This window comes from Gavialis gangeticus, unplaced genomic scaffold (genome assembly GCF_001723915.1).
Source record: "Gavialis gangeticus isolate Ggan-Ray unplaced genomic scaffold, GavGan_comp1, whole genome shotgun sequence".
Taxonomy (NCBI): Eukaryota; Metazoa; Chordata; order Crocodylia; family Gavialidae; genus Gavialis; species Gavialis gangeticus.
The window spans coordinates 95474955-95486009 of record NW_017729024.1 but is presented as its reverse complement, the minus strand read 5'-3'; the positions used below and the strand labels follow the sequence as shown (position 1 = coordinate 95486009).

Here is an 11055-nt window from a genome sequence, read left to right as displayed (position 1 = left end):
GTGCGCGCCCCTGTCTGGGACTGCGTGAGATGCGGGATAATTAAAACATTTCATGTTGGTTGTTTTTAGGCTCCTCATCAGCCTGCTCAACCCTTTAAATTCACCATTTCCGAATCCTGCGATCGGATTAAGGAGGAGTTTCAGTTTTTGCAGGCTCAGTACCACAGGTAATGATGTTTACTTTCCCTGATCCTCGTGTTTGCTTAGCTCTTGTCACTTTTTTTTTTTTTGCCAAGGCGTGAACATGTGTGGATCTCTTTTTTCTTTTTTTTTTCTTTTTGTTTTTGTTTTTTTCTTTTGGTGTCTTGTAGGTTGGGGGTTTTTTCCCCACCCCTTTTTCCCACAAGAAAAAAGACCAGTTCATAGCCCCGTTTCAGGGAATCAGCATTTCCCCTCCCTCCTCCTACTGGGACTGTCTTGAGCTCTGACCATTTGAGCCAGGGTGGTTTCAAAATGTTCTGAGCAAGATTGAAAGCATCTCCTGGAAATACATTGTAACATTTGATTAGAGAACACCCAAGCACTGCCTAGGAATTAATCCCAAATGTGTGAGTCTCTGTTGAAGTGAGGAAGAGTCCTTTTGGATATTGAGACCTAAATAAAAGGTTGCTCCTCAAGGATGAAGCACATAGGCAAATGCGTAGAAGTAGAGGACTTAAAAGAGAGTCAGATGTTGATGGTGGAAAGTGTGGGGGGGGGGGCGTTTTTTGGTTTTGTTTTTTTGCTTCCTGTTTTTGGGGTGGGTCAAGAGGACAGATTTGGTTGGCTGTGATAACCGCATGATTTTTTTTTTTTTTAATGTTGCTCCAGACTCATGGCTTGCCTTGACCCAGCCCCTTTACGTTGAAATGCTGTGTGCTGATAACCTGGAAGTGTAGCTAGTGAGCTATTTCATTATCTTTTGGATGGAAGAGCATTTTATTCTTAAAGTGACAAATGACTTCTCACAAGATTGGGTTGCTTCTGGGAACAGAAAAAAAAAAGCCAAAGAAGGTTTTGATGCTTGCTATAGTGGCTCTTAAATGGTGTGCGGTGTTTTTGTTACACTTCCATCAAAGGGAAAGAGGGGTGGAGGATTTCCCTTACCCCATCTTCTTGTTCTTGAGTGTGGCAGTACTCCTTTTACTTGTCTGTGTTTTGAATGGAAGAAAGACATCATTCCCAAGATTGACTTAATAATAATAATAATAGGAACTAAATTATATAATGGTAGGGTGATTTTTTTTTTTAAATGTTCCTTATACTGACCATTGTAACAAGCATTTTCTATGACCCAGAGTGTTCGCGAATTTTTTTTTTCTGTATACTGTTTACAGCTGGTTTGCAAAATTGGGATTTTGCACAGCATCTGTTGTAAAGGGAAACTAATAAAACCCCTTTGTCCCCAAAAGATAACTTGAACTTAAATTTCTTTTATTTTTTGAGACGATAACCAGACAGGGGAATAAATGTGTGTTCAGAAGGATGTAAAACTAGCATTATGAAGTTCAATTTTTTTTTTTTAATATCTTGAACAGCTTAAAGCTAGAATGTGAAAAACTGGCCAGTGAGAAGACAGAGATGCAGCGACACTATGTCATGGTAAGCACAGCATAACAAATTCAAAATGTATATTAGCTTGGTTATACTAAGATAGGAATATGTTCAGATTCTTGGAGGTAACCAGGTAGATTAGGATAGTAGTGCTGCTTTGTTGAAGTGGCATCAGTGTTTCCGTTATAAATCTTTAGTTTCAGGGGTCTCTTTTTTTTCTTGTGTGTGTGTGTGCACATATTGGTTAAGTTCTACTTGAAATTTACCTTTTAAACATATGGGAATTTTTCCTCAATTACAGACAAACTGTTAGTCTGTCAAAGGTGGATGCAACTTTTATTAACTGATAAAGAAAATGTTTTCACTTTTGCTAGGTTCTCTCCCTTCTTGTGGCTATTATTTGTCGACCATATGATTTTAGATTTATTCTTTTATGGTATGTGCGTGTGTATGGGGAGGTGGGAGGGGACCAAGGTAGGGTCAAGGGAGTGAACCAAAATGTAAAAAGTCCTAATTCTTAGAATAACTGCTGCTCATGAGCTGTTGATTCATACTGTTTTGCTTTATTCAGAGTGTCAGTGAGCTGAACTGTAGAAAGGATTTCCTTGACAGTTGTGGTCTGTCTGGTTAAATAACTTGCATAGGAAGAAATCTCTTAAATACATAATTGTATGATGGATCGTGATGACACCAAAGGAGCTATTGCTATCTGCTCTTTTGTTTCAAAGAGGGTGTAGTTGCTTTCCATTTGTATGTCACAGAAGTCTAATATTTATAGAAGGAATAAATAAACCTAAAAAAACCCTACATTTGCTAAAGGACAAACATGTTAAGGCTTGCATTTTGTCTTTTCTATGGCAGATGTGCGTACATACTGGAGCATAGATGATATTATATTATACATTATACACTGAGCTGAGTTTCCTGCAATACTGAGACACAACAGGAAATACTAAGAATGGAATGTCTGCTTTAATTCTGAATTTCCTTGCTCTTTCATTTCTTGCAAAGCTGTGATTTAATTGTAGCTTTGTTTTGTTTTTAATTTAAAATATTGAATAACCGGTCTGGGCTACATGGCAGATTTATGTGAGTGTCTGGTTTCCAGTACTTCGGGCATTTTTTGGTATCTTTAATGTGTGCTAGGGAACAAAATTTTGAGCATTTTCCATGCATTTTCACTGCTTCTCATCTTTGATTCTCATTGTTATTTTTTTTTGTTTTGTTTTGTTTAGTCTTTGTGTTTAAATTTGGCAAGCAGTAATGTCAGTTTTTAAAAGTAGATGGGGAAATTGAGTGGTGTAAAGTTCTTATTCAAATTTTGAGAGCTTGCAAATGCTGGTATCTCTTTTTAAGTATATGATGCCTCCTATATGTGACATGATTTGAAATTAATTTGGGAATCGGTTCTACAATTACAGATTTCTAATGGAATCAATTTTTCTTCTTTCTCAGTATTATGAGATGTCCTATGGATTGAATATAGAGATGCATAAGCAGGTAGGCAAACGTTTTCTTCTACCTAACCATGTTACATATCAGTCCTTTTTCTAATGTTAATCTAGATTCTGTATTCTGTGACTTGACTTACTTGCATGTGTAAGTGGCTGAATATTTTTTGTGTTCTGAAATCTCAGTGTATGTATGATAAGAACCTAGGGGGCTAGTTCATATTATTCCCATTTTAATAATAGACCTTAGTTTTGTTACCTTTGTAATCCCCGTCACAAAATTACTTCCATTTACTGCAAAGAGACTATGAAGTTGAGTAAGTTATTTCAGATGTCTAAGGGCTTTAGGTTCAGGTCTGTCTAAACTCTGATCTTTGTCACCTTCTGGAGTAACAGTTACACACTGAACACCTAAGGCATCAAGGGAAGAAGCGTAGTATAGAAGGGAGTGTAGAAAAAGAGTTGTTGCCTTTACTTGAACTGGAAGGGGAAGAATTTTAACCGCGTCTACAAAAGGGATTGATGCAGAACCATGTGCTGGACCCTTGAAGCTACTTTGTTTGGACTTTCATCAGGAAAAGTCTGTTTAGCTCCCAAATGTCTATAGGGTAAATGAACTTGCTGAGAGAATGTTAAGTTTCAACCTCATGCCATTGTTAAGCCAAAAGCAGTGGGATGGAGTGTAGTAGCAGAAATCAGAATTTCTTATTCAATCTAATGTAGTCGGGAGGAGAATGAAGTGAAAATCTCACCTCTTTTTCTAGCGACAGAACTTTTTATTTGTTGGGGATTAATGGAGGCAATCCATTGCAGAAAATATTTTAGTAATTCACAAGTGTTGCTGGCTAATGTGATCTATGGAATTACAGAAATGGGTGAATGGAAGAGGCCAGAATACGATAAAATTGGTTTGTACGCATTTCTGTGCAAAGCATGGGATTTTAAACTTGTTTTTTTAAATGGGATTTCTTTATCTTGTTGAGAGCAAGGACAGAGTCAAATGCTGTTTTATATTTACTTGTCCTGTTAAATATCCTGAGGCCTCCGTCAGGATCACGGCCACACTGCTAAGTGTTTGTCACAGAGGCAGTCCTTACTCCAAAGAGATTTCAGTCTGAGGTTCCAATCCTACAAAGACTTGTGCATGTGCGCAAACCTTATGTACAACTATTGCAATTGAATTCAGTAGTGCAACTCAGATGCAGTGTTAAACATATGCAGGGTGAGGACAGAATTTAAGACTCAATAAATGAGCATAACTAACAATTGGAGGGAATAGGAGGACATGAAGGATGAGAGTAGCAACAACAAGATTATATTTTCATAACTGGTGGGTGGCCTTTCACAGTTCATTGATATCAGTGGAAAGATTTCTGTTGGGGGCATCAGGTTCTGGGTCTGATCCTAAATGCACAATTAGATGATTTCAAGACTATGTTTATAAGCTAAACTATTAAAATGAGCACATTAAGAATACGAAGAACCTACTGGCCACCTAGTTAGCAATTTCCCATAAGCACCAGGAAGTAATGATTGTAGTCAAGCATGTTGTAAAAGCAAATTATCTAGAGTTATTTACTTTAGTGTTTTTTTTTTAAAGGTGTAAACTCTTTTCCTTGCATCTCCCCCCTCAAAGAAAAAAAAATATGCAACAATAGCAAAGACCTGAAATCAGTAATTGTACTCTAAATATTTAATTTTAGAAATTATATACAGTTACAGTGTCAGGAGTGTTCACAGTATTCTGGAGAAATTAAACATTTAATTAAAAGTAAAGTTAGGGATTACTAAGGATGGAGTTTAATTAGAACATCACTTTCCATTATTGTCATTCCTGTTCAAATTAGTAACATGAATGCTGCACCCTTTAAACAAAATACTTTAATACTTTGGTAACTCAAATAAATTACAACTAAGAATCGTGCTTCCTGTCATTCTGCAGTCTATTTCGGCTCTGTATCAGTTGCATCTCTCCCTTTGCTGGTTTAGCAACCACAAACAATTTCCTATTTCACCTTATGATACCAGTGTTTTGACCCAGTTTCTCATATTCAAATGGATTTTGTTCCTTATGATCCCTGTGAAGGACTTTCAAACCAGCACCTTAAGTTCTCCTCTTCTTCTCCCCTAATCTTCAAATTTTACCCATTTGAAATTGAGCGATTCCCTTCTTTTTTTTTTTTCCTGGCCTTCTAAATTCAATCACATAAAAAAAAAAAAAAAATCCCAAGGGCAGTTTATCACATTATGAAATACAGACAGCCCTGCAAACCACCTACTTATTATATTTTCTTTCTTTTTTTCCCCTTTAGCACAGAGGCATATCTGTCTTTATTTGTTTTCCTAGGCAGACAGCCTTGGTTCCTCTTAGCTTCTTTTCCAGATGTACTCACTGGATGCCCTTGTAATGGAAAGCAGGCAATAATGCAGTGAAGTTGCCCTGCAGCATAATTGGGCCTAGTTCTCAAGATCAGGTTAGGCTTATTCACTTATTAGATTTGCGTCTCAAAGGGTTCAAGAGTAGGACTCCCTAGAGTCCTTGGAAGTACCCTAGTAATTGGTGGCCCTGATATTTGAAACCTTTGTGCATTTTTCTGTTAAAGCTTCTGTTCTTCTTGGCTGCTCCCAGCCACAGAGTATTTATTTTTAGAGAAATTTTTCATTGGAACAGAAAATGATGGCTGTGATGGAGTCATGACTCTGTGACTTAGCAAATTGATAAAAGGATAAACGCACACAGCAGTGACAGTGTGTGTGCATGTGTGTATGAAGGGGGGGGGTGAGAGTTACTTTTCCCACCCCTCATGTGATGCTCATCATCAGTCATCCTGTGTTGATTTTGATAGAAGACTATTAAAGTGAAACCTATGGGGAATTTGTCATTCTGAAAGGAAAGCTAATGTAATTAGTACCAATTAAAGTACATTTAGTAAATTGGATTTAATCTTAATTAAGCCTGCATAATGTTGCCAATTTTTAACAATTATGTTTGAGAACATAATTAATTTAAATTTTGGTAACTGAGTAAATACATTAGACTGGTTGAATTAGTCATTTGTTTTTTTTGTTTTTTTTGTTTGAGACAAGTCTGGGGGTATGTTGTGACATGAGGCATTAAAGCCTAAAATATTAACCTAATTTCTGGTAATCCCACCAGAATCAATAGAGCTGAGCAGACAAATTTAAAAGAAATAATGGAAAGTTAAAAGTTGTGGGTTGTAATGTGAGCTGATGCTCTACACCTTTAAATTTCAGTATTACAATAAAGGTAAAAAATGGTATGTAATTTGAAAATGTCTGTTTCTTGCTACATTGTCTCAAAAGGGACAGAAAAAAGTTAAGAAAATACTTTGTGAGTATAAATTAATAAGATGTTCTAGATTCTTAGTATTGTTTTATTTTTTTGTCGGTCACTTAATCTCATTTATAGCACTAGGGAATTTTATGGTAATCAATCTATTTAAATTGCTCCAAACAAGCATGCTTTCTGATTGTTTTAATCCAATATTACTAATTATTGCCTAAAGTAAGTGTCAATTTTTCACTATAGACACAGGCATTTATGAATGAACGAGTGGTGAACATAAACAGGATAAAAATTCCCATTTCATTTTGATTATGTTTATGGAGATGTCTTGTCTCCAGTTAAATTTTCCACTGAAATTTTTTTTAGAGAAAATGCTATATTCCAGCATTTTTAAAGGAAGTTCAGATCTTAAAAAAGCTGGCTATTAAAAAATAAACAAAATGATTTTTAAAAAAAATCACAGTAAGAACCCCCCCCTTTCACTCCAATCCATGTAAATTTTATTATGAGACTTGGCCAACAACCATTTGAGTGCTGCTAAAATATTAATTGAATAGAAATGAAAGGGCTCTACTAGCTGATAGGATATCATAATCATAGCTGCAGTAGTCGATGGTAAATGATGATAAATGGCATTAGGAACCTTTTAGCAAACTGTAATAACTACGAGGAGGGAAGCAGTATGGATTTGCATTATATCTGATACCCTCTAGTACCAAGTGGATTGCCAATACTGCTTGTTTAGCATTTTCTAAGGGCAATAGGATATTGATTTCTGACTTACAAGGAATGGCTCTATTTTCACCATTGAAAAGTATTGCAGGTTGTTAAGAAGAAATTGACTTGAAGAGGCCTGACTGCTGCCCATCATGGAGCAAATAAAGCAAAACTGCCGAAGCATGGTGGAGCAGCGAGATGGGGCCCTCAGCAATTTGTTGCTATTAATTTACCATGCTCGACAGCAAATCAATCGGCATCTACTTCATCTGCTGGAGAAAATGCTGTCCAGGGCAGATAAAAGGCCCTGTGTGGAACGGAGAATAAACTGGATTGGCCAAACGGAGGCTGCAGTTAATGTGTAAATAAGTGAAATCAAGGCCACTGTTGCAGAGGAAGCTGTTTTTAATTAGGTTGGGGCTTTATAGTGAGCTATTTAAGAAAGTAGTAGTATAGAGCTTGGAGAGTAAGGGGAGATTTATTGCCGACTGAGTTAATATATTGCTTGTGCGACATCCCAGCCTTGAGTCTTTTTACTTCTTGTGGCTTAGTAAATTATTTTGGTAAAAGGGCAAAGATGGGAATCAATTTGTTTAATTTAAGGCTGAGTTTTGACTGTTTTTCACTTTTGTGGCCATTAAATGTATAGATCACTGAGATTTGCTTTGTATGTATAGACCATATGTAACAGAAAAGTGTTCATTTTTTATGACAGGAGACTGGGATCTATTTGTATTTATATGTATACATATATTTAAAAAAATAATAAAAAGGTAGGCTGTGACTGAAGGTGTAGTGTCTTCCATTTGAAGAATAGCTGGAGAACCAGCCAAAATTACACTGGCTGAATTTGTCCTCCATCATAAATAGTAGGAAGGATTTAAGGGAGATATAAGCAGTGGGTAATCAGAACTGAACTGGAAAATTTCAAAATGGAGAGAGATTAGAAGTGAGATTTGAAAACTGCAGCATCAGAGTGCTGTTAAATGGGGGAAAAAACCTGCTTGTGGCTCTTTCATCAAAGTTTCTAGATATTAAAAGTGGGTTGATAAATCAGCGTGACAACCAAACCTTATCTGTCCCAGTTAAAAGTTATTTAGCCTACACTGTGAAGCCAGTACACTTGAACAGCTCACCTACTCTTTGTGGGTAAAAAAACCCCTAAAAATCTGTAATAAGCCACAATGAAAAACAAAATAATACTTCATCAGTTAAATTTGGGCTGGGTGCCTGGCTGTGCTAGCAGAAGTTGCAGTATCCTCCTGTGGAGGGAACCCGTTCATTACTGAGAAGTTTTCTCTTTCCACTTGTGTGTAAGTTATTGTTGAAATAACCTTTCCCCCTGCAATTCCAAAAGGATGTATAAGGCGCAGACTTCTGTTTCATTGAGGTCTTGTCATTCAGAAGGAAAGAAAAACGTATTTTTTATTTTATTTTATTTTTTTTAACTATCTTGGCAATTCAGACAGATGCTTAGGACACAGGAAATAGCACAAAATGTGCTGAGCAAACTTTTAAATTAAGACATATGTTGTGTTTTTACTGGCAAAAGGCTTTACTCTGCAGTGCTTAAACATAAAACATTTTTTCTCTGTTTGAAAGCTCCTGATTGCTTTAATGCTGCCTCATTCAATATGCAAGTGTATGACTGTATGTATATAATTATATGGGGAGCCAATGGTGACCTTCATCTTAAGGTTGTTTAACACTTTGTAGTATGCAAGATTCTTGCAATTTTTTTTTCTTTTCTTTTTGAGGCACTTTCTCACCTCTTGTTTGCAGCAGGCATTTGAAAATTCAACTAAGAGAAAGACTTCGATCTAGAAAAGCACTTTTTTTCTTTGAATGCAGTTCCTTTCGAGTTTTGTATTTAAGTTTGCCACTTCTCTTGTTTGTTTTGCCCAGGAAATTTTGGCATCCAAAATGAAAACGGAACATGAGCCTTCTTAAGAGTCTGATCCTTTCTGCTGATGCCACCCATGGGGAGGGGATGGGCAAGAGGAAGGGCTGCAAAAGGGTGAATGGGTTGGGCCAGGCCAGGTCAAGCTTTCATCTAGCACCAGCAGTCAGCTGGGACCAAGACTTTCTTGTGGTGTCAGCAGCTTAATTCTGTAGCCCAAGCAGTAGAAAACTGTGCTGAAAGTGTGAACCTTGCTATTCATTCATGGCTGGTAGGGGTGGATGAAACAATACCATTGTATATCATAAAGGCTGTTTTTGTCATTTTTTCTATAAACAGAAGAAGTTCCTATGAAATGTAATACAAAACATTAGTTAAAAGAAAGTTAGGTTACAAAGTCAAATACTCGGAGGTTAAGAAATGTGCAAGCTTAATTCCTTCTTTTTGTGCGTCTGCACTGTGATGCAATGGTTTAATTACATGATTAAGGATCACATAGAGGTTTTTCTACAAGGCATTGCTCAGTGCAGGGAATAGATGTGCTGGGGCAGAATTAAATTTGCACTGGCAACTGTAAATCTGGTGTGTGTGTGTATTTTTTTTCTTTTTTTTTTTATCTGGGAGTGCTTGATTTAGTGACTTGAATAACTTTCCTTCTCACACAAGGTTGTATTGGTCTGTAAAACTATTGTAAGTTTCTCAGCAGGGATTTTCTTTCTTGTGGAAAGTAGAAAATTATTTCCTTGTTCAGTAAAAACTTGTGCAACTGAATTGCTTCGTTCAGTTCACTCATATGAATAAACAGGTTTTCAAAGAACATCTCTACCTGCTTTGGTATTTGAAGTGCCAGGCAATTCAGTTTCAGTTTGTTTTGTTTTCAGATGTCTCTTGCTGGTAAGTAGCGATATCCCTGAGTTATTTGCAGATGACACCAAGCTGTGGGGGAGTAGTAGATAAGCTGGAGGGGTAGGGTTATGACTTGTAGAGAGAGACCTAGACAGATTTAAGGATTGGACCAAAAGAAGTCTCATGAGGTTCAGTAAGGACAAGTGCAAAGTCCTGCACTTGGGACACAAGAATCCCATGCATTGCTACAGCTTGGGGGCTGATTGGCTGGGCAGCAGCTCTGCAGAAAAGGACCTGGGGGCTACAGAGGATAACAAGCTGAATATAAGCCAACCGTGTGCTCTTGTTGCCAAAAAGGCGAATGGCATACTGGGCTGCATTGGTAGGTGTGCTGCCAGCAGATTGAGGGCAGTGATGATTTCCCCCGTATTTGGCACTGGTAAGGCCACGTCTGGAGTACTGTGTCCAGTTTTCTCCGCCCCCACTACAGAAAGGATATGGACAAATTGGAGAGAATCCGGCGCAGAGGAAAATAGTTAGAGGGCGGGGGGATATGACTTGCAAGGAGGGGCTGAGGGAACTGGGTTTTAGTCTAGAAACGAATAGACTAAGGGAGAATTTAATAGCAGCCTTCAACAACCTGAAGGGTGGTTCCAAAAAGTATGGAGCTTGCATGTTTTCTGTGGTGGCAGATGACAGAACAAGGAACAATGGTTTCAAGTTGCAGCATGTGAAGTTTAGGTTGAATATTAGGAAAAGCTTTTTCATGAGGAGGTTAGTAGAGCACTAGAATAAGCTAGGCTACCCAGAGAGGTTGTGGAATTGCTATCCTTGGAGGTTTTTAACACCTGGATAGCAAAGCCTTGGCTGGGATGATCTAGTTGGGACTGGTCCTGCTTTGAGTGGGGTGGGGGTTGGATCAGATGACCCCCTGAGGTCCCTTTCAGCCCTAATTCTCTGATTTGTGAAAATAATTGAGAATTGGGCATCTTGCTACTGGGGCCAACTTGCAAACAGTAACTGTGAATGGTGAATGTTACAGAAGTCACTTCTCTCTTTTTTTGCTCTTGGTAGAGGGATTATTTTTTTGTCATTGGCTCTCAAAGTCATTTCAGCTATGAGATATGGAGAAAACAGAAACTGATACTTGTTTTGACTAGAAAAAATATTTATTAAATAGAACTTCAAAAAAACTTAACTTTAGAAGACAAAGTTTGAATGGAAAGGTGAATGAAAAAAATATTACATCCTCCTTCAAACATTTTGATGAAGTCTTTTTTTTTTTTTTTTCCCCCCCCCCC

At 37.5% G+C, this 11055-nt stretch overlaps 1 protein-coding gene across 6 annotated transcripts in view; it reads left to right on the top strand.

The window, feature by feature from the left end:
• The window catches only part of LOC109297570 (transducin-like enhancer protein 4), a 149802-nt gene that overhangs the window by 6859 nt on the left and 131888 nt on the right, over positions 1-11055 (top strand). For all 6 annotated transcript variants that reach the window (XM_019517418.1, XM_019517415.1, XM_019517414.1 and 3 more), the window contains exons 2-4: positions 70-167; positions 1518-1581; positions 2989-3033. In XM_019517418.1, coding sequence (XP_019372963.1) covers positions 70-167; positions 1518-1581; positions 2989-3033 — 207 coding nt within the window. The remainder of the gene's footprint in view (positions 1-69; positions 168-1517; positions 1582-2988; positions 3034-11055) is intronic.